Raw genomic sequence first — 24362 nt, 5'->3', positions numbered from 1 at the left:
AGCAGGAGAGGCAGGGTGTTATGGACAGAACAGAACAAGTAATTATGAGCAGGATAAAAATAGGCCATTGTAAACTGAATAATACACTTAAGATAATGGGGAAACATCCAACTGGGCAGTGTAGCTGTGGGGAGAGGGAGACAGTGGAACATGTGTTGATAGCATGTCCCAGATATGGAAGGGAGAGGGAAATAATGAAGATAGGGCTGCAGAGGGCAGGAATAACAGAATGTAATTTGAAAAATATAGTAGAATCTACTACGTCTACAGAAGGGAGGAGAATAACAATAAGATTCTTGGTAACTACTTGAATAATTAAAAGAATATAATTGTCAAAAAAATCAATTTAGTCCAGTAGATGGCGGCATATGCAACACCAAGGATGCCAGCTGCCATTAAAAATCAAAGAAGAAGAAGAAGAAGAAGAAGAACAACAACAACAAGCAAAAGAAAGGCGTCACCGGTGAGTTCATTTAGTTTTCGTTTAAAACCATAAGCTTGAACTAAACATGCATTTTGCGCTGAAACTAAACAGCTACTACAATGCGTGGCTTAAGTCAAATTTCGAATTAATTTCTGCAGCTATTGATAAGGTGAAACTCTGAAGCGTTGCTCTTTGTTTGAACCGATAGTTTCTTCAGCTATTGAATGAAATTATGTTAGCGATGATTTAACCAGATATGTTTTTATGTGCGTCTTACTCCAGTTGTTAACAGTGGCATGGCAGCAACTACTGTATTTTAAGGTATAAACAAGTATGAAGGATTGAGTTAAGTGTATCAGCAGTGTGAAGTCCCGCACATACAACTGAGTCGAGGCTGGTTACCTAATAATAATAAAGCTAATCATTTGAAATCACGGATTTTTGCCATACAGACTCTGTGAGGCTGCAGACTGTTCTATATAACGTGGAAGAAAATGTCGCAAAGTATTTGTATCATGTGCATCACAGAACACGCAGGATGCGCAGAAGACTCAGAATGTTATCAAATTTAAAGAAACCAAAACTTATGGTTATAACTGGTTATAAAGCTGTTAAATGAGCTGTGTTAGCAATAACATAAAGCATGCCATAAAGGTGAGTGTTAAGAAATGTACTTTTTTTTTAAATTAAATGTATTACTACTATTAACGTGTGTTCTAGATTGGTCACCATGACAACCAAGCTTGGCCTGATAACTGATTCCTTTAAGGTGGTAAGGAAAACGAGAAAAGGGGGGAAGCAAGGGAAGAAACCCATCCCTCCACCACCACAGAAAGGTGAGGAGCTACACCACAATAATAAAGGTGGTGTATGCTTGCAAGCTATGGTTTACTCTTAAAGGTAGAGCAGGCTTTAATTGTTCACAACATCATTTAGAAAAGTAGTCTGTTTACAGAATAGAATAGAAAAATACTTTATTCATCCCCCAGTGGGGGAAATTAAACTTAGTCAAGTAGCTAAAACAATTACATATTTACAATAATTGTATATTACAACAATAATAATAAATTAATAAATACATTTGAGAAAAAACATCACTGTTAAAATGGGGACAAAGGACCTCCTGAACCTCTCAGTCCTGCAGTGCAGAGAAGAGCCTCTCACTGCAGCTGCTCCTCTGTCCTGCCAGGATGCTGCGGAGAGGATGTTTATTGTTATCCAAAACAGAGTATAATTTCTTCAAGTTGTCTTTTTGTATTCTATTTATTCATTCCATTTTAATTTGGAGTCATCAATTTGATATTTCATTTTGATAATGTTAATGTCAGTGTTGAATTTCCCAGAAACTTGGTTTTGGTGAAGCAATGACTTGATTTCTCTCAGAATTGTCTTTTTTGAACAGTGGATGTGACTAAAACTGTCCGGGAGGAGGAACTACAGAAGCTCAGACAGTTTGACCTGGACTGGAGATTTGGACCCTGCACAGGTAATGGGCCTGTTTCTGTACTGCTTAAACAAATTTAATTAAAGTTTAATTATGGTACAATTTTATTATTTTAGTTGAGCAGCCAAGCTGGTTTACTTTAGATTATGCAGTATTTACAGTTACTACAAATGATAAACACAACTAGAATTTCAATGTCCTGCAGAAAAGGCTGTGTTACAGCTACAGGCTGTGTGAACCAATGTTATCTGCAACTGCTAAAGCTGTCTTACTTGATAGCTGGTCACAGGGTGGTCCTGTTGCTACAATGCTTGACTTCCTTAGTGTTTCATAAAGTAGTAGCTCTATACCAAATTCCACCTCTGTCGCCTTTACTGTTTTAAAGGCATTAGTAAATGCTTATACTTTTTGTTAAAAGTCAAACAAGACCGAAGTAAATATGGGGGGGGGGGTGCTTTGCATGTGAAAAAGTGTCAGAATGTTTACAATGTCTTCAGCAACATTCCCTGAATCATTTTCTCCCTACACATCAGAGTTGCAGAGAGAATTGAAAAACTTTTTTTTTTTTAACTACTTTTCTCATACGTGATTCCAATGCTGGAGCCTCCAGTATATTATTCTGTGAGGAACAGGAGCTTGGGTATACAGTACACCTAGTTTTACTCTTGTAGCTTAAATAGTTTATATTTGCATTTTTAATTTTCTAGACTTTCAGCTTTTTTTGTAATCATGTCTCAGTCAAAGGAAAAACATAAAACAATTCAGAAAAAGTCACCATCACAAGCTACATGAATCAGTAACATGACAAAAGAAGGACATGACAAATGAAGACTAGAAAGTCCAACAAATAGATCAGTGAGACTCATAAAATATCTTTAAAAAACAGTCAAATTAAATTTTGGAAATACACCTTGGTTCCCACTTTATCACAACAAAATGAAAAAAATAGTTTGAATGCACCCATTTATGTAACTTAGTTAACTCCATGTGTATGTTTTTTATTTTATTTTTTTTTTATACTAGGTGTCAAAACAAACATATCTCTTCATTAAGTGTTCTTTTAGAAGGTATTTCTCTATTCCTAATTGTGAATTGCCAAGACTTATCACAGTCAGACTCTGTGAAACAAAATGTGATCTATTCTCACTTACGTTCTTGGAAATAACTTTTTTTTTTCCATTGACATTTACAATGGAACTTATTTGAATATGGAAGGGGTTCAGTGTTGACTGTGCAGAACTGTCAACTAGTCATGTGCACGAACAGCACACATAGTGGACTACTTTTTTTTTTTTTTTTCGAAAGTCAACTAATTTTTGTTCGGACAGGGGGATAATTGTGTTTCACTTCATAGAGATGTGTAATTAATGTTTACGTTTTCTGATTCTGCCAGAGTTTGTACCTATAGCAACATACTGGAACGGATGTTGATAACAAAACTGAAGCATGTTGTGTATTTCACTCAACTGAACAACAAAGTCGAATACGCATTATGTGAGATGAAGCTAGCTTGCCATGATTCTAATAGCATGATGAGGACTCACTTACTAAACCATCACAAAAATGTTGCACTTCAGGAGCAAAAAGACCAGACACAAAGACAATGGAAAAAAATGACTGATTAAACAAGTGTGTGACTTCGTACTGACAGATACCATGATACAGTGTAAACAATGACACAGGGATCACACAAGCTTGGGCCTCAAATTAGATCCTTAGGCTCTCCATTACATTCATTCAACAAGTCCAGCTCCATCTCTAAAATGTCCCTGTTGCTATTTCCGTGACTCCATCAATGTCATGATCTGTGTCTTTTTGTGTTTTTTCTGTCTCGTCTCAGTCCTGTTCTCTTCCTCAGTCTCTCTTCAGTCCAGTCATCAGCTCCACTCCCTTCACCTGTGTTATTTCCATCAGCGGTCTTCACAAACCAATTACCCTCCTCTGTATTTTAACTCCTGGTTTCATTCACTCTTTGTCAGATCCTCTGTTTTCCCCTGGTTGTCTGCCCAATTTGTCGTTGCAGGCCTTTTTCAGTTCTGTATTATTCCTGGCTTTGCTAGTTTGGTCTGCTTTTCGGTTTTGTTTTCTAGTATTCTTTTTTTGGAAATGGTTATCTGGCTTTGCCATACCTTTCGTTTAAAATAAATGGTTTTCTTTTAATTTTACCTCCTGGCTCTCATGCTGTGTCTACACTTGGGTCCCCACCTCCCTCACGTGACAATCACAGGGTATCCGCGGGGTCTTAAAAAGTCTAAAATCCAATTATTTGAATTTAAGGCCTTAAAATGTTTAAAATTCTCTTGAAATCTCATACAATGTCTTAAATACAATTTCAATTTTGAAAGGTCTTAAACATATACTGACGTGACTTTTATTTAAGAATGAATATATAAAGTTCAGTTTCGCTTTTAAATGTTTTGATTTTTGAGGACGCTATAATGGAACTAAAGTACCTGTGCAGCCCGGTCAGAATTAATCAAGCACAACCTGCTAATATAGTATGCTGTTCGTGGTTGCTAGCAAAGCGGCGACTCGCAACGCAGTGACTGAGGAGCGGGAAATCAGTGAACGCTTTGTTTAAGATGGGTAAATGCAAATTTGACAATGTGTGGCTTCAGAACAAAAAATTTAACTCATGGTTAAAGCCGCAAGATGGAAATATTTATGAAGCACACTGCACCTTGTGCAAGAAAATTTTGAAACTCGGCACATTGGGCATCAAGGCCTTGGAGTCCCATGCCAAATTAGAAAGGCATAAAACGATCTTAAAATGCCAGCAGCAAACTCATTCCATCCAGTATTATTCCACATCAGGATCTGGAGCATCGAGGTTTGGTGCGACCCAGTCTACTACAACTCCAGTTTGGGTCTATGCCCTCACTAAAAACGGAAATGCTCTGATCTCTTCACACTGTAGCTAAGTATCAGTCATATACTGGTAATGAGAACATTGATGAGCTGTTCCAGACCATGTTCCTGGATTCTGAGGTAGCGAAAACCTTAAAGTGTGGAAAAGACAAGACGGCGTACATCGCGCGATTTGGATTAGCGGATTACATCAAGAGAGACCTAATCTCCAAAGTTAAGGGGCCTTTCATGCTGATGTTCGACGAAAGTCTGAATCGAACGAACAAGACCAAGCAGTTGGACCTGCACGTACGTTTTTGGGAAGGCGAGCGGGTCCAGTCAAGGTACCTGGGGTCCCAGTTTATGGGGCATGCGAAGGCTCAGAACTTACTGAAACATGTCAAAGTAAGTAATTTTTTTTCATGATACTAGATATTGAGCAGGATACTAGATATAATACCAGAAGCACTAATTCAATATACTGTATATATGTTATAACATACTTACTGTATCTACAGTAAGTATAATTTATTCAATCCATACCTGCACTACTCATATGTAAATACTTTGAACTTCTGGTTAGATGCTAAATGGCATTTCATGTACATGTACCTGTTACTGTGTACAGTGACAATAAAGTTGAATCTAATTTAATCTAAATAGCAGAATAAACTTGATATATAAAATTACAATGGTTGGATTTAATTTATTTATTTATTTTCATCTCAGGAGTGTGTGAGCCTAGTGTCCATCTCAATAGATGGGCCCAATGTGAATTTCAAATTTTTTTTAACTTTTCCAACAAGAGTATGCAGAACTGTATTGAGGTGCTCAGCTTGTTTCTGTGGGTAGCTGTGGACTGCACACATTGCACACATTGCACATTGCTTTTAAAAGTGGATTCACCATGTGGCAGCTGGACAACCTTTTGAGAGCCATGCACACACTGTTCCACAACGTACCAGCAAGGAGAGAAGACTACAGCACTGTCACAAAATGTCACACCATCTTCCCCTTACCGTTTTGTGGTCATCGGTGGATTGAGAACCTGCCTGTGGTAGGGAGGGCTGTTGCAGTCTGGCCATCACTTCGGCAGTATATGGATGCAGTGAGAAGAAAGACACTTTCAAACCCTGGGACAACATCCTTTGATATTATTGAAACAGCCCTGAAAGATCCACTCATCTTGGCCAAGTTACAATTCTACATGACTGTTGCCTGGACATTTGATCCCTTTTTGAAGAAGTATCAAACAGACGAGCCAGTGATACCTTTCTTCAGCAAAGACGTGGCTGAGCTGATTAAGGTAATGATTTATATGGGTAGCACACCACATTAACACTACGTCACTATATATGATACCTTATTAATGTGTACACTGTGTTGTTGAAGAATAGCTATATTCGTCAGTTTTTGTCATGCATTAGAACTTTGATAATGATGCATTATAATTAACATGAATATAGTTGACAGGCTCTACTCAGGTGCTTTATCAAGAGAGGTCCTGTAGGACAGCAGCACACTGCAGCTAACTGGCACCAGCCAAAGGACACTGACATAGGCTTGGGTGCTGAGTCAGCCCTCAAGGTAGTGTAATCATTTAGAAAGATCATTTTATAAATTGTGGTCAGGATGCAACTAGCACATTTTATTATACATATGATTTACAGCTTAGTCCCCTTTTCATAGCAGCAGCAGTTCAGAGCTCAGAGTCCTTGAGTTTGGAATGGACTGCATGCAGGGACTATCAAACATCGTCAGTAAAGTGCAGGAGAAGAGCCCCCTCAAATATCCAACAGTTAGGCAAATGGCGTATCTGGACCCCTCTGCCATTTTCAGAGACCCAGACAAGTGCAAGAGGCAGATGAAATGTCTTGCTCAAACATTTCTACAGGACAAACAGTTGACAGGAGGTGTTTCTGCTGGTAGGAATAGTTCTGGAATTTTAGTTCTTTTCTAAAAAAAATTTTAACAAAAGTAAGAGGTCAGCACTTTTTTGCTCCACTTTTAAATCGACAAGTAATTTATTAGCAACAGGCCAATCATAGACATAAACATTTCACATAATCAATTGTAGTGCATTTTTACAAGTTTCTCTATTTTCAGTGGACCTATAATTTGCTGTGTGCACTTTTTTTCTCTACTGGATCTCTTACTTTTGTCATTCTCTCCCCACAACGTTGCACTTGTTCTGTGTGCATTGGCTCACTTGTATTGGAATAGGGTTTGACATTGTACACCATTATAACCAAATTTAGTTAGGACACTGAATTTCTCCCCAATTGGAACTATTACAGGTTGTTAATATTTTTATAAATATATGATTTATCAATATATTTCCACTTTTATTTTATTTCTTTTATCTGAATTTTTCTTTTTTTATATAGGTGATGTCATTCTCCAACAATTTGACGCCTTCCTGTCCCTTCAGAGCAGAAGTGAAGAGTTCCCCTCCTTCCAACCGATGCAAAAGAGGCTAGACACCTTCTTGTGTGGTGTCCTTGTGTGGTGGCCCTATCCACAACTTTGGGCTTTTTGCCAGAAGCTGCTCATTTTGTCCCATGGACAGGCCACTGCAGAGAGAGGCTTTTCTGTTAACAGGGAAGTTGAAACTTGCAACACTGTTGTTGCACACAGCCTTGTGTGCGATTATGTCACTCAACACGGTGGGGTTACCAAGGTTCTCCTCACAAAAGAGCTCTTGACTTCTGTGGCATCAGCCAGGTCCAAGTACCGTGTCCACCTTGATCAAGAGAGAAGGAAGAAGGAGTCTGATGGACAGAGAAATAAGAGAAAGGCTTTAGAGGATCTTCTGGAAGAACTAAAACTTCTCAACAACTGAAACACCAACAATGGCATGTTCATGGAAGCATATAAGCACACACACGCATGGGATGCGTAGATTTCTAATAGTTAATTTATCTATTCAAAATATGAATTTATGCATTGCAAATATATGTGGTCCAAATGTTAATGACCCCTCATTTTTTCACTCCTTTTTCACTTCACTCTCTGATCACTCAGATAACACACTCATCATAGGAGGGGACTTTAACATGGTATCTGACTCAGGAGTAGACAGACTCAGTACTTCCGGAAGTCAGCGGAACTGGGAGTCCACGAATATTGTTAAACAGTATATGAAAGATTTTGGTCTTTATGATGCTTGGCGCTCCCACCACCCCACTCTTAGAGAATACACCTTCTTCTCACTGGTACACCACTCATATTCAAGAATAGATTATTTCTTAGTTAGCAGTTCCTTGATGAGGGATATTTCAGACACCAAAATCCACCCCATCACTATCAGTGATCACGCTCCAGTTTCTATCACACTGAAGAATAACAGAGTTATACCACCAGCTAGGAATTGGAGATTTAATACATCATTACTAAAAGACCCTGATTTTATTAATTATTTCAAAAGGGAATGGTCTGTATATTTAGAAAATAATGACCTGCCAGGAATGTCAGCTTGTACTCTCTGGGAAGCCGGAAAAGCAGTTATGAGAGGCAAAATAATCTCTTTTTCATCAAATAAGAAAAAGAGGGAAAGTTCAAGGATATCAGATTTAGAACTCAGGATTAAATCATTAGAAATGGTCTACAGTACCTCCAAAGAGGAACACATACTGAATGAACTAAGAAAAGCTAAACTTGAATTAAACAAAATTATTGATAAACAAACACAGTTTCTGATACAAAGACTTCGCTTGGAGAACTTTGAGCACGGCAATAAATCTGGAAGGTTCCTAGCTAACCAACTAAAGAGAAACAAAGAGAAAACAACAATCACTTCTGTTAAAGACTCAAAAGGAAATGTCACCCATGACCCCGATGTAATCAACAATGCTTTTAGGGACTTCTATAAAACCTTATATTCATCACAAAATGATCCATCAAACAGTAACATAGATCAGTTTCTTAGTAATATCAACCTTCCAAAATTACAAACCGAACAGGCAATGGCTCTGGATTCACCTCTTTCAATAGGAGAACTCCATGAAGCCCTTCAACATATGCCTAGTAACAAAGCCCCGGGACCAGATGGTTTTCCAGCAGAGTTCTACAAAGAATGTTGGACTGTTTTGGCACCTGCATTTCACAAAATGGTATTACAAGTTAAGCAGAATGGCAGATTATCCCCACACATGAACTCTGCTAACATTATCTTGCTACAGAAACCAGGAAAAGACCCCATACTTCCATTCAGCTACCGCCCAATATCTCTAACAAATGCAGACCTCAAAATAATTTGTAAAGCCCTCGCCAAAAGAATGGAAAAAATAAATCCACTTATAATACATCCTGACCAGACAGGTTTCATGAAGGGTAGACACTCATCCACTAACACTCACAGGCTAATTAATCTCATAGACTATTCTACCATCAACAACCTGGAAACCACAATAGTCTCTCTAGATGCAGAAAAAGCATTTGATCGAGTGAACTGGAAATTTTTATTCGCAGCATTAAACATATTCGGGTTTGGGTCTGGATAACTGGATAAGGATATTATATAGCTCCCCAAATGCAAGTGTCAGGACAAATGATCAAACCTCTCCAAGCTTCAGTCTGCAGAGAGGTACAAGACAGGGTTGCCCACTTTCTCCCTCACTTTTTGCTATTTTCATCGAACCTGCAGCTATCAGACAAGATAGAAATATTAGAGGCATCCAACCCCAAAATATTGAGCATAAAATAAGTCTTTATGCTGATGATGTTTTACTTTTCCTTCAGAACTCTCAAATGTCTCTCACTCACACGATCACACTCATAAATAAATTCTCAGCACTTTCTGACTACTCTATCAATTGGTCTAAGACCACAGTTCTGCCCATTAACTGTAGAGTCCAGAATATACCTGCGATCACTTTACAGTCAGGAAATATTAGATATTTAGGCATAAACATTTCCTCCAGGCTCTCAGAGCTAACAAAGCTAAATTATGTGCAAAACCCCTTATGTCCAAAACCCTTCACACATGAAGGGTTTTGGGGGCGTGTGTGTTCTGTGGGGTGTAGTGGATGGGGCCACGTAGGTGGTCCCCTTGGCTGCACTCTGCAGTTCCCCGCCCCTGTTTTAATTACACCTTAGACATTACTAAGGGGTCTGTGGTGGCTGGGGGACTGCTGGCCCCCTGGTGTGCCCCCTGTACTACACCCCAGCGGAGTCGAGGGAGGACGTGTGGATGTGTGGATTTATGGGACGTGAAAGTGTGTGTGTGGTAATGACTGAGCCTGGATCTGGGACTTGCTGTCGCCTGGCCAGCCTGTGCTTCTCCCGATGGGTGGGCGGCGTTGCCTCTCCCCGCTGCTCACGACCTCACCCACCTGTGGGCACGTCTTGACTCCCAGGGCACTTGGCCAGGGGCGCTGGGGCAGGCGCTGACCCACTGTGTGGCTGTCTGGGGCGCTTGGCCCTCCTGGGTATTGGGTGGGGCCTCTACCGGGGGGTTTGGGGGCGCTCGGGCTCCTGGGGCCCGGGTCCGGTGCACGGCCCATGTCTGGGCGGCTGGGGCCTGGCGGGGTCGGTGGGCTGTTGCCCCTGGCTCCCGGAGGGCCTCTGCCCTATGCTTATGGGGGCTCTGTCCGGGGGCTTCCTCTGCAGTCTTCTGGGTGGATGCATGGTTGTCCCTGCGGTGGGCTTCCTGGGTTCTGTGCTCCGTGGGGGCTGCTGGTGGCCTGGGTCTTGTGGCCCTCTCTGCCTGCTTCTGATTCCTTGGGGGGGGCTGTGGATTATGGCCCTGTACGCTTATACAATCATAACTAAGCACGGTTATCATGTAGGTCCTGTGCCATGGGTGTTGCATGTTCTCACACACACACACACACATTCATTAGTCCAGTAGCATGGTCGCTAAGCAGTTGATGTATTATCATGTCGTCTCAGGTCATCTATATCCACAGCTGTGTTGTATGCGATTGCCGCTTCTTGTGCTTGTTTTTGTTTGTTTGTGTGTTTGTTTTTTTGCTACAGGTGTAGCAGCGGGTTGTCTGGTTTTTGTTTCTATTTTTGTTCTGTTTCCTCTTCTTTCCTCTTCTTCTTTCCTTGTCCCCCGGTCCGGTTCAGTTCTATTACATGTTATATATTGTAAAAAAAAATAAAAAAAAGGAAGAACTAAAAAAGAACAGAAAAACTGTCCAAGAAGTTTCTTGAAGTTTGGCCAGAGACAGGCTTGCAGAAGAGGCTGAGGGCAAGGCTGGCAGTCACATGATCCAGCTCATCACAAAGTCCAATGCTTTGAGGAGGAGCTACAAGGAGAAATTAGCAGAGCTGAAGAACATTGAGGAGGGGATTGCAGCCAAGAGACAAGAGCTTCGATAATGTAATGCAGTTCTTGTGTACACACATATAATACGACATATAATATAAATATTGTTTGTCAATATTTTTTTTTGTTCTGAGTTCCATTCAACTGTGAATAAATTCATATATCTCTCAAGTAATTTCGAGCCTCCTTTTTGTCAGTATGGATGTGAAATGGGTCTTAAATTGTATTAATTATGGTCTTCAAAAAGTCTTAAAAAGTCTTAAATTTGACTTGTTGAAGCCTGTAGATACCCTGCAATGACTGTTTTCATCGGAACTCGTACAGGAGTGTCATTGTGAGGAGAGGAACAGGTGGCTGCTCTCTCACATCTATTCTACATTCCTTCACATGCTCCGGTCTCTGCTATTGCACTGCAAAAGAGGAGGGGGAATAGCACGTATTTAAGTGCCTTGAGATGGCATTTGTTGTTATGCACGGTGCTGTGGCGGTTAGCACTGTTGCCTCATAGCAAGAGGGTTCCAGGTTCAACTCCTGGCTGGGGCCTTTCTGTGTGCAATTTGCATGTTCTCCCCGTGTATGCGAGGGTTCTCTCCGTGTACTCTGGCTTCCTCCCACTGGGATGCCTCTCACCCAATGACCACTGGGATAGGCTCCAGGCCCCAACCCCGCTATTAAGCGGGTATAGAAAATATTCATATAAATGAAATTTAATTAAATATTGTTTTGAGATTAATGGAGTATGGATTCAGAGAACTGTTTATAGTTTATAGCCATTTTCACACGAGAGGATTTATTTTGTCCACGAGATGCTCTTAAAGGGTTGCGTGTGAGACAGCAAGTATCTACAAGCCTACAGCCTTATACTTTCAGATAATTTCCCATTTGATATCTGAAAGATCACTGAGTGAGGCTTTGTATAAATTCAGCAATTAAGCTTCTGGAATGATGATTACTACTTGTGAGTGTTAATGCTAGTAAGAGCTGCTGATTTATTGTATTCTTTTCTTTTGAATTACATGTTTCAGTCTGTCAGTATTGCAGATATGTTTAAATACAAGTGATGTTGACATCCATGTATAAAAATAAAATAAACATGATATTACTACTCTGTATTTTAGACGACATGTCCAGTCACCTGTGCACTGAACCTAAATTCTGCTCTGGAGTATTTCAGGCTGTGAGAGCACATCATCATGCAGAATCTCCCCCTGTATTGTCTGCACTTTATCTCTCTGTTGTTCATGAATGAAAGTGGTTTGTCTTTTCACGAGGAGTAAGGGCACCTGTTGCTTTCTCATACGCACACACACTTTGCTTTTAATGTGGGAAACTGCAGAAGAAATTAAACCAGCTTGCCTAAAATTGACCAAGCTTGCAAAGAAATCTGAACAGAATAAACTAAATCCATTCCCTGTTTCATCTCAGAAGACTTATAGCCACTAAGTGCTGGTACCCAATCAAGTTAATTTAGAACCAGGTTTTTATTGGAAACCTTTTTTAAGAAAGAAGTACAGCTAATACATATTATGAGTACATGTTAATGAAACAGGTCATAGTGAGTGGAATAAATAAATGTTTGTTTAATTGTGTTTCTGCTCCATGAATCTCTGTTTGATATTACTGACACTATGTCCATGTTCTTCTAAGGTGTGTGTGTTTATGTGTGTCTTCCACTTAATGTCTTGTAGCTGTAACGGTCTATATTATTTTAGCCTTTTAGGAAAAGCAAAACTGCTGTGATACAGGAACTATTTAATTCAAATAAATCTTTCCTTTAAGGGATCAGCAGGCTGCAGAGGTGGGAGAGAGCAAAGCTTCATGGACTGAACCCACCTGAGGATATCAGAAACCTGCTACTGAAAACACACAATGAGCTTGAGTATAACCTAAGGTGATTCACACACACATGTATTCCAACAGAAGGAGTTTTGTTGAATTCTTGAAATTCAACATTGTCATTCAACATAAAAAATAGCTTCCATGAAATATCAGGTTATGGCTGGAACAACAAAAACAATGGCAAAGGTTTAGTTTATTTTACCTTTATATTTAGTAGGCTTATGCCCTATCACACTGAAGTCCCTATTGCCCTGAAAAAAAACATGAACACTCACAAACATCAGGCTTGTGTGTGCAACAGGAAAATATCAAATCTGCATTCAAATTTGCTTTATGAGTCATTCTAAGTTAAGAGAGAAATGGCACTGCAACTGTAAGTCTGATTTTAGTAACAAAGCTGATTTACATAAAGATGCATTATGAAAATATTAGCTCACACTTTGCATGGTAATAACAAAAAATGAATTGAAATTCAAACAGAACAGAGTATCTCTTTACTACAATGTATTATTACCAACGGATATTGATGACCTTTTACTAAACACAAATACAATCCACTGAACTCGACAGTTTAGATAAATTACTGATGTATTGAGGTTGACTGCAGTTTGACTTTAGCAGGAGTCATTCTGAAAGGAGTCACTGCCCTTTTCCCACAACATCACACAATTTCCTGAGGCCTGGATGAACTGTTCGTGAAATGCTTTGGTTAAAATACCACTGAGATGCAGCACAATAGCTTCCTTTACAGGCATGTCTTCATAGCTCTGTTCATAGCAATGAGTATTCAGGGGTCCAGTGAGCCGTTCCACTCCACTAAAGCCCCCCTCTTTTGCAGGGTGAAGGCATTTTAAGATAAGCTATACAACTTTACTGTTCCATGTAAGATTAATAAGTAATGTTGGTATAAAATGTTGAAAATATCTTTTATTTGGATTTTCTTTTTTAAATTAAAAATGTAATTCTCTCCTTTTTGCCCATATTTTTTCTTGAATCAGTCCCTATATTTTGTTCTTATATAATAGTAAGTACAGTATGTTGTAGACATTTTTTTTAATTCAATTGGGTTAAGTTGCTTTTTACAGTTTCTTTAGATTGTTTTGGATTTTATTGTCAAAAAAACCCACATTTCGTTGATTTTTAAAAAAATGAAAATAAACCCCCTACAGCCAGCAGAAAAAGAGCAAACACTTTTTGTTCAACTCTTGATGGAACCTCTTGTCTCTCTAAATGTGTTTATATCTCTGCCTTAATCATTCTGACTGGTCAACTTTTTGTTTTGATATCCATTTGAATGGAACATATAGTTATGGCAGATTCTGCATCTCTTTTGCATATCATCACTGTGTCCTGTCTTGCAGCCTATGGAGTGAATATCCTCTCTGAGCATGGCATCATAAGGAAAAAACTGGCATTTTGGTATCAAGTGTATTTGTAGATGGATGTTTTATAACCATGTTTGCAACCATCCTTTTGTCTTTTACTCAAAATGTTTAATTTTATTAATAAACAAATTCCACCAAATCACTCTTTTTCTGTTGTGTGATGGAGAGTTTAGAGAAGGACAGGAATGACTGTTGACAATGTAAAAATAATATGGTGAATCAGAGATCAGTGACCAATATATATATTCAGTGTTTTGCTCTCCTCTGGTACCTCCCATGTGGTATGCACACAGACATACATTTGCCATGTCGCTTTATAGTTGATGGAACAACACAGTCTCTCTGTTCTACTCTAAAATCTATTAAATATTCAATGGAGAAATTGAGTGTGCACTGCCAGCATTAATTAATAAGTATATAATTTACAGCACTGTAGTACTCTTGACAGCTCTACAGTTTCAATGCGTACAACACTGGACAATGTTGCCCCTCTGAAAATGAAGGTAATCAGTCAAAAAGGTTAGCTTCTTGTTATAATTCACAGCTGCCAGCTTAAAAACAGTCTGTAAGAAAGCTGGAGAGAAAATGGCATTCTTCTAATTTAGAAGAATCTTTATTAGTCTGGAAAGATAGTTTAATAACGTATAAGAAAGCCCTTCGTAAAGCTAGAACTGCCTATTATTCATCATTGATAGAAGAGAGTAAAAATAATCCCAGATAGAACCTGATTCGAAACCATCAACTTATATTTTAGACCCATGCCCAACCAAACTGTTCAAGGAGGTTTTCCCTTTAATCAACACTTCCATATTGAATTTGATCAATCTGTCTTTGTTGATAGTATATGTACCTCAGACTTTTAAGGTTGCTGCAATTAACCTTTGCTTAAAAAAAACCTACTCTTGATTCAGAAGTGTTGGCTAATTATCAACCAATATCCAATCTCCCTTTTTTGTCTAAAGTTCTTGAAAAAAAATAGCTGCAGCTCAACTTTATGATAATTTCCACAGAAATGATCTGTTTGAAGAGTTTCAGTCAGGATTCAGAGTGCATCATAGCACAGAAACAGCACTGGTGAAAGTTACCAATGCTCTCCTCTGATAGCGGACTTGTGTCTGTGCTTGTCCTCTTGGATCTCAGTGCTGTATTTGAGACAATCACAGCATTCTATTCCAGAGACTTGAACATGTAGTTTGGATTAAACGAACTGCATCTGGCTGGTTTAAGTCATATTCATCTGATCGATTCCAGTTTGTTCTTGTAGAGAGCCAGAGACAGACAAAGAGACAGCCATGAGGCCACAGGTGTCTTAAATCGCCTCAGCCTTATCAGGAAGCAATAGGGAGGGGCTGGCCTGAACACCAGGGTGTGTTCAAGAACCCACTACTTAGTGTATACAACCCTGGTTTCCCCATCACACACAAATAAAACGGTTTCTAGGACTGCCTCTCTTTGGACCTGAGCGCTTCAGGGAGAAATTGTCTAGTCATATAGTTACTCTCGATGGTATTTCCTTGGCTTCTCGTACTACAGTTAGGAACCTTGGAGTTATTTTTGACCAGAATTTATCATTTGACGCTCATATAAAACTGGTTTCTCGGACTGCCTTCTTTCTCCTTCATAATATTGCCAAAATCAGGAACATCCTGTCTCAGAGTGATGCAGAAAAACTAGTCCATGTATTTGTTACTTCAAGATCGGATAACTTTAAATCTTTAGTATTGGGCTGTCCCACAAATTCACTGAAAAGCCTTCAGCTGATCCAAAATGCTTCAGCCAGAGTTCTAATGAGATTTTGCAGTAGAGATCATATTTCTCCAGTTTTAGATTGAACATTGGCTCTCTGTTAAATTCAGAATAGAATTTAAGATTGTTTTCTTCTCATATAAAGTCTTCGTGTCCAAGGTCCATCACATCATAAAGATATCAATGTAAGATATTTTCCCAACAAAGCACTTTGCTCCCAAACTGCAGGTTTATTTGTTGTTCCCAGAGTTTCTTAAAGTAGAATGGGAGGCAGAGCCTCAGTTATCAGGCCCCTCTCTTGTGGAACCAGCTGCCATTATATGTCCGGGACGCAGACACCCTCTTTAACTTTAAGATTAGGCTTAAAACTTTCCTTTTTGATAAAGCTTATAGTTAGGGATGGCTCAGGTGACCTGAAACATCCCATAGTTAAGCTGCTATAGGTCTAGACTACTGGGGGGCCTTTTATGTCACAACTTTCCTCACTTTTCTCATGTGACATTATGTACATTTGGCATTAACTGTCATTGACTTGTGTTTCACTGTCTCAATAGGTCCCCTCTTTTTTGTCCTCTCAAACCCCAGCTGGTCAAGGCGGATGGCCACCCTTCCTGAGCCTGGCTCTGCCAGAGGTTTCTTCTTTTTGAAAGGGAGTCGTTTTTCTCCACAGTCGCCTCATGCATTGGACTGGTGATTGGAAGAGATCGAAGAGAAGTTTTGGTGCAATCTGTTGGTTTCCTTAGCTAGGAACTTGTTTTTGAACTGGCTCTGTATGTATGATTTGGACTAATTTTGAATTGAATTAATTGGATTTGATTGGACTATGATTACAATGAATTGAACTTCAATTGACCCTTCGCTAAGCCCCGCCCCCCTTGGTTACTGTTGCTAAGCCAGTCAAGCTTTCCCTCCTAGAGCAAGAAACTGAGTTTTTACAGGTACCGTTAGGTCATATTCATCAGGAATTACCTGAAATTTTCTGGCAAAATTCTTCAGAGGTGTCACAGAGAAGCAGACAAAAAGGTTTCCAATATGTGTTTGAAAGATACATTCACCCTCCAAACTTCTTGGATATCGACTGTCGGACTTGCAAGTCCCCGTATACACACCGCTTCGGCATATTGCTTTCTACCGAAAGCTTGACAAGCCTCTTGTGCATAGTTAAGGTTGCTAACGTAGTAACGTAGTCTGTTGTAATTCGGCGCTAAATCAATGAAACTGAATTGACTTGAATTGAACTACATTTCACACAAACCGTAACTTTTAATTTTATTAAGAGTAATACCTATCACGGAAAGTAATTTCACTTAAACATACAGTGCAATTTAGCATGACAAACGGGATTCAAAATTAAACATCCTTTATTTACAACACAAACGGAAGGACTCAGCGTTGAACACTTATTGGCTCCCACGTATCAGGTCTGTGACTGTGGACACACCGCCCGCTGATTGATCGAGAGCTAGATACTGGGAAGCTGAGCATTTACCTATAAAGGTTCTCGATAGGCCGAAATTGTAAGAGCTCCTACACGTTGATTCGTTCAGACGAATTCCATGGCCTCTCATTGGTCAGTTTTTAGCTCGTTTTTTCTGCAAAAGTTTTTAGTGGCGTCCACTGCTGAGCGGCGTCAAGCGGCGTGTTACACAATCACGGCAGAAGTGTGACCGTTTTAATTTGATCTTAACGCTTAAAACATATTATGTTCACTGAGTATAACACGAGTAGTTCTCAAAATGACCTTGAAACAATTACTTTATCTAAATCTACATTTGAATCATATACTGATGCGAATTATATCTTTGTATGAAGCTTTTACTTGGAAACTTTATTCCGGAAGTTGTATTTTGTAAGCAGTGTGTTGGCCACGGTAACCTAAAGGGAGGCTCCTGCAGTTACGATGAACAATTTTAATGTTATATTGCATCAATAAGACGTCTTGAATTATATTAAGACAAAATTGGCTTAAATTAGCCTTCATTTTTGAGAGACAACATTTTTACCCTTCAGAATTACCTGAAAAACGTTTTAATGGAAGTACGTTTGTGCTGATTTTTTTGCATTCAAAAGCGTCTGTGACTGTATCTAGGGAGCCTGTTATGAAAAACAATTTCCCGAATTCGTTTCTTTTTATTGATAGTTGGAAGGGATTCAACCTAAACACATGGTGCTTTGATATTCTATCTTCCTCAAACTGAAGGACAGTGCTCAGACGACACACGGACATACTGATTGCTCTGGTAAGCAACCTGTTCATCTCCGGAGGATTAACGTTATACATAATGTTAGCTCACTAGCATCCTCGCTAGTCACCTACAGTGACAGCCCTGTTGCTCACAAGCTAACAGCTAGCTTGATGCTCAAAGACTTTACTGAGTTGTGATTTTTCTCGGGTGTCATTTGATACGCAATTCATGAACCTAAGTAGTTAATCATCATACTGTAAATTCCAGTTGCATTTATACTTTGCCTAAAACCAACATATTGGAGATGTCACGCGAAAAACCTGCGATTATTTCAAATGTATCTTTTATTATTTCAAATGTATCTTTGAAATAATTTGATTGCTGGGCCGCTGTGCTGAATGCAGTTTTCATCTCTCGAAATTGTATTTTGCACATGTATAAACTAAATTATTTTTATCTAAAACACAGACCTAGATGACTAAAGCTGATTTATTTAATCTTTACAACTTTGCGTGTTGCAGTGGGGAAAGGTATTATAACACTCGCCCAATTAACGTTTTTTTAAGATTATTATTATTTTTAATTTTTATAACGATTCCTAGCTGCTCGCTTGCGTTATAGTGAAAAGACATTTATTCGGGATAAAAAGGGAATAGTTGAGCATCGTCCATAAAGAGATGTTTCTAGGTGTAATACGCGTAACTTACGAATGACCTTTATCTGTATGTAAAAGGTTTTGAGTCGTGTACAAATTGGTGCCTTTTAGGCCTTTCTCCGAAGGAAAGACCAAAATTAATATTTTCCAGAATGATGTAAGACGGGGCATGTCTCTGTGGATTCCAGTCTGTGTGGATCATACATGATATAGCATTACCTAGCCAGCTAATTTAACAAGAGGATTTTTACTTTTGTATTTCTGATGCCTAGATACACATTCAAGCAGCAAGCTGCTTTTCAAGTCTGGAAAACTGAAACATTGTTATGAAAAATCTGTTGTGCTCCACCTGGAGTTTAGGAGATACAAGGTCTTATGGAAATCTATGAACATTCAGGCATATTGAGAATCATCAATGTATATATGTCATTTATTTTAAATACAAGGTAGTCTTATTTGCCTTCCAAATTTTACAATTCTGGAAAGGTCATTAAAGGAGGTAATTGCTTAATTTTAAACTCTCAGAACTACAAAGATAATTGCCAGTATTACTACCCTAATAGATTTTCTTCTCCCTTTACAGTGATGGATAATGCTCATACAAAGACAGTGGAGGAGGTTTTGGGCTTCTTCGGTGTAAATGAATCCACAGGTCTGAGTTGTGAGCAACTGAAGAAAAACAGAGAGAAATGGGGACCCAATGGTACAAATCTTTGCTTTATCAAACTGTCATTGAATTTCTTAAGAACATGTCAACTTAGCACTGTGGGCATGCTGTATGGGAATGGAATGGAGAATGCAAACAAAACAAACTAACTTAATTTTTATTCTTACTATTTTTTTTTTTATTAATCCAGGATATTTCATGTTTTGTCTCATCACTCTAATTCAATATGTTTTATCATGGAAAAGAAATGGTCTTGAAGGCAGCATATGTTGCTGTAAAAATTCTGCTGTTTTACTTTATCTACTTTTCTGCATTAATGCTGCCATCACCTAAGTATAAATGAGCTTTGCCAAGGGCACTGATACAACTCCATACCATCACAGCAGGTGATGGTATGGAGGTCGAAAGGACACAGTGTCTATCTTTTTTTTATAGATCTTGAATACTTATTGGTCTGATCACCACAGATTGTGTTATGGACCATTCTTTATTTATAATTAAATTTTATAATACCATCTCAGCCTATTTTGATTTGGGGTTGTAAAATTACCACTACTGACCTAAAAAATAACCGTAGTTAAATAAAAAAAAATTACATGCCAAACTACATGACAGCTTTTCTAAGTCTTCAGTTATATTCACAAATACAAATAAAAATGCATATCTGTGTTTTGTGTAGGTTTTTCAGTCTGAATCATATCAATTATATATTCTGTTTTTAGCTATGTTAGCAATACTGATATATATATATTTTATTTGTTTTATCCATATTCCAGAATTGCCAGCAGAGGAAGGTGAGTTATCTTTCTTTATCTTACTGGATGTGTATACACAGTCTGTGTATTTGCTTTATTGTGCTGCTTAGGATCTTATTACAGCAGTTTTATCACTTTATTAGGCCTCATCCAACACAGTCTGCTTTTGTTTGCTTGTTTCCTCTTTATTCTTCTCACTGCATACCTTGTTGTCCTCTCTGCAGGGAAGTCACTTTGGGAACTGGTCGTGGAACAGTTTGAAGATCTGTTAGTTCGAATATTGCTGTTGGCTGCATGCATCTCTTTTGTAAGAGAATGCAATTGCAAACACACGTATTTCCAAAGACAATGAATCATACATTTTCCTACAATAAATATATGTATAATTTGTATTTGTATAAATCGTACACTGTATCAGTTTATTCATATAGTATACATTGGTGATATAGTGGTAACACAAAATCCACAGTTGGATAAGAATTTTGGTTTTAGAGTTTTGGTACAACAGAAAATACAAAAACATATTTATGAACACATGAACTGTTACACCTTCAGAATACCAAAAGATGACAAATGGATGCAGTACCACAGTGGACACGAGCCTTACCTTTCTCTCTGGTTCATTCATTTCTGTCCTGTAGACCTTGGCGTGGTTTGAAGAAGGGGAGGGAACCATCACAGCCTTTGTTGAACCCTTCGTCATCCTCCTCATCCTCATCGCTAACGCTATTGTGGGAGTGTGGCAGGTACCTGTGTGTGGTTTACTTATGTTTAGTGCATTGGCTTGTCAATATTGTAGTTTGTTGACATTTGAAATTACCATGTTTTTTTTCTTAAGCAAATATTTGAAACAGTGCTAGAAAATAAAGATGTCGAATAAAGTACTGAAATAACACTCAATGGAAACTTAGCTTTTTGCTCATGATTCTTTTAACAGAAATACCTATACACGTAATATTCTTTTAATGAATAATTAAGTTCACACAATGCCCCATCAAGCAGAGAGAGCTTCTTGCAGATGTTGTGTGCAATTTCCCACCTGCTCTAACATCAGAATGCTCTGATTTTTGTACCAGTCTATTACATGTATTTCAGAAGTTGCTGGGAGTATTGTAACAAGTTGAATAGTGTGCCAACACTTTAAATTACATTCTGCATTATAAATTGAAAGAAAAAGAGTAAAGAGTTTTTCATACTACTCTGCCTATGCAGATCAAAGTTATGCAATCTTTTCTAACTGGAAACATGCAGTCTGACACCAGGAGTTGTTAGAGTTACCTGCAGGGGTCTGTTTCACAAAGCAGGTTTAGTGAAAACGCACACGCCATTTAATTTCCTCATTCAGTCACTCAGCTGACGAGTTTTGCCGTAGCCTAGTTCTTCTAGTTCTAGACGTCCATTAAGCACAGTAGGAGGCGACTTTTTTTCACAAACATAGCATGTCTTTTTTACAACGATCCCGTTAATGAAGATGCAACATTATTGCTGTAGCCAAATTATATATCGCCGGCACACAAGGCACCAACAATATATATTTATAGCGGACACACGTAGCGTGCTGTGATAAGATATAAGGATTTATCAGAAAGTTCTCACTATCTGAATAAGCCTTATTTAACCTCGTTTTAGGGCACCACCTTCAATCGAAGGAAAAAGACAGAATCTTACGATTCTGGTATGTTAAATTAATAATCAATGATTAATTAATAACTAATAAATTCCAGTCTCATATAGTCGCTACTCGTGAATTCTCGTTTTGTTTGACTCACACGTACGTAAAAAACACATACACAAAAGCCGGTTGATTTTTATATATATATATATATATATATATATATATATACATATGAACTATTTATTAAAATGACATGACCAAAGACATGAACCTTAAGACAACCGGAGAAATGCTTTGAATATGGATGATTATATAATAAACACTTAGTGAATTGAAAAGAACTAAGGGGAGGGGATGGATGGATACCGGAATCATTCAAATAGTCGCGTTGTGTTACTATTTGAATTTAAAAGCTAACAACTTGGGTTGATTTATCATTTTAACAGCGAATTCTCTCGACACCCACCGCATACCGTCTGAAATGTAACAACAGGGCAGATCTTACGGTTAGGTCAGCTCCGAACCACAGGTCATCGCCAGTGGGTCCCACTGGGTCTCTTTCTGTTCCGCGTCTCGCGGCCTTCGTTGTGGTTGACTTGCAGGGACTGGACCAGTCGCTTTCCTGCGCCGGAGAATAAACCTTCCTTCTGGTAGCTTGAAGACGAGCGGGGTAGTGTGTCTGAATTCACAGCAAATAATGATAAAACTGTCCAAGGGTCGAGTTGGTTTTGGTTGCTGACCAACTCTGATGAGGTGAACTTAAATTCACAAAAGATTGACAAAAAGGTTTACAAGCTGAACGCTGGCTCCTTTTTCTGATCAAAAATAGGTGAGGATGCTGCATCAGCAGAGTTTAAAACGTGCTATAGAGAGGAGACAGGATGACGGACGAACAAAAACGCAAAATATATCTTTCTACTACATTCTTCTCTTTCTGTCTTTGTTCAGACCTTCTTCTTCCATCTCATCTTCCTCTCCTGCCATTTTCAAAGACTCTCCGCCAGACTCTCATTCCATCAATTCGAGCTCTCTGCTCTTCATCTTCTCTACTGATCTGGACCTTCAATATTCTCTTTCAATATTCTGTCCATGTTCTATTCCAGAACTGTCAATATTCTGTTCAATATCTTATGCCATAACTGGGCAATAACTGACTTTTCCTCGCGGTTTCCGGAGTTTGATTCGCGGAGGCGGGGCATGACATAGGCCTACGCTACACTTTCAGCCAATGGTATGCCTGAAACTGTTGTGACGTCTGCCTGGGCGTATTTTGTAAGGCGACCTGCAAGGAGGTTTGCCTCAAAGCAATTCCACTCCTGCATTCCTCCGTCTCATAAACATTTGTTCAGAGGATTCTAAAACACCATAACTTGTTAAGATATAAAGGGAAAGATATAGCATAAACTTAGGATATAAAGACATAAAAACAACATAACATAACATAACATAACATGATGGTTATGAGTCTCAAAATTCAGATGGATATCTGTAAAGTTATGAAGTATGAATAACGAACCAACCAATGTTATTTGTGTTATAGTTGTTGTTATCTGTGTTAAACACAGAATACAATAAGAAACAGCTGAAGCATTGGTTAATAGTTGCATTATTTCAAATAAATGTCACATGTCATATGCAAGTTGTTGACTTAATTTTGGATTTAACTATTCAGGACTACGGACCACTCGGGGGCAATGTGGCTCCATAGGATGATTAGTAATTTTCCAAAATAATAATATCTTCTGTATCGTTCCACGTACGATCATGAAAAAGGTATTAAAATGCAACTTGTGATATCACTGAGAACATGAAAGAACTTGTACAAAGATACAAAGCACATTTAATACAGTTTCAAGATTCAGTTAAAAAGTGATTCTGGGTGAGATCCTTTTGAAAGGTCCATGCAGCGGCTGTCTCTGGCTTGAATCAGAGTCAGGGCAAACTGTCACCATTGTTTACTTTGAACCATATATGGTCGGAGGGGTCCTGTTCTGGTTTGCCCCAATACTCTCCTGAGAGGGTCCGTTGTTTGTTCAGCTTAGTTAGTACTAAGCTATTAATGCATTTATCTAAATTTATGGCACAGGTCTGTGGAAAGAGGGGCTGAGAAAACTCCCCCAAAATGCTTTTGTGGGCAAAGGTGGTTGTAAATTTCTCTTCTTTGATGTAGAATCCCCCATCTGGTATTTCCACACCGACCATTCCCACAAAAGAATGTTGCAGTCATTTAAAATCTTAAGTTTGTATTAAATTCCACACTTGAGTTCACTACATTGCGCAGAGAATTAAATATTCGTTGGGAGATGATGTTTTAGCATTTCCAGACAATTATCTTTTTGAGCGGTACCGTTTCATGTCACAGTCTATCATTTACATACACAACCTAATCCGTCCTTACATTTGCAACATTACCAACCGTAGTCATGCTCTCACATCCAGGCTGATCTTGTGTGTTGCACTGTGTTCTTTGCAAATTGAATTTTTTTTTGTACAATGTCAGAGATGCGAGCACTTGAGCAAGGAAA

General features: G+C 38.7%; 2 protein-coding genes across 4 annotated transcripts in view; both read left to right on the top strand.

The window, feature by feature from the left end:
- Positions 1–409: 409 nt before the first annotated feature.
- On the top strand, positions 410–14352 carry pold4 (DNA polymerase delta 4, accessory subunit). Of its 2 annotated transcripts, none has more exons than XM_072383542.1 (5): positions 410–463; positions 1145–1260; positions 1827–1910; positions 12769–12880; positions 14190–14352. In XM_072383542.1, the coding sequence occupies exons 2-5, from the start codon at positions 1155–1157 to the stop codon at positions 14212–14214; spliced, it is 327 nt and encodes a 108-aa protein (XP_072239643.1). In that variant the 5' UTR covers positions 410–463; positions 1145–1154; the 3' UTR covers positions 14215–14352. The 2 variants fall into 2 exon arrangements, with proteins under 2 accessions (XP_072239643.1, XP_072239644.1); XM_072383543.1 differs by lacking the exon at positions 410–463 and adding an exon at positions 698–745.
- A 93-nt stretch (positions 14353–14445) lies between these two features.
- Positions 14446–24362, top strand: part of LOC140304771 (sarcoplasmic/endoplasmic reticulum calcium ATPase 2) — a 78020-nt gene continuing 68103 nt past the window's right edge. The window contains exons 1-5 of one of the 2 annotated variants that reach the window (XM_072383537.1): positions 14446–18199; positions 19384–19503; positions 20244–20261; positions 20447–20529; positions 20864–20968. In XM_072383537.1, the coding sequence (XP_072239638.1) occupies positions 19386–19503; positions 20244–20261; positions 20447–20529; positions 20864–20968 (324 nt within the window). In that variant the 5' untranslated portion in view covers positions 14446–18199; positions 19384–19385. Of the gene's footprint in view, positions 18200–19383; positions 19504–20243; positions 20262–20446; positions 20530–20863; positions 20969–24362 lie in introns of those variants that run through there. The other variant, XM_072383538.1, reaches the window with a different exon arrangement.

This window comes from Leuresthes tenuis, unplaced genomic scaffold, assembly GCF_036924035.1.
Source record: "Leuresthes tenuis unplaced genomic scaffold, fLeuTen1.0.hap1 SCAF_4, whole genome shotgun sequence".
Lineage (NCBI taxonomy): Eukaryota > Metazoa > Chordata > Actinopteri > Atheriniformes > Atherinopsidae > Leuresthes > Leuresthes tenuis.
This window is presented reverse-complemented; position numbering and strand designations above follow the sequence as displayed.

Bases quoted from the DNA above. Each gene is read 5' to 3' on its own strand.
- pold4 (XM_072383542.1), top strand. From the start codon at position 1,155: ATGACAACCAAGCTTGGCCTGATAACTGATTCCTTTAAGGTGGTAAGG. The intron at 1,261-1,826 runs GTGAGGAGCTAC...TTTTTTGAACAG, and splicing joins CCCTCCACCACCACAGAAAG to TGGATGTGACTAAAACTGTC. The intron at 12,881-14,189 runs GTGATTCACACA...CCTGTCTTGCAG, and splicing joins GAGCTTGAGTATAACCTAAG to CCTATGGAGTGAATATCCTC.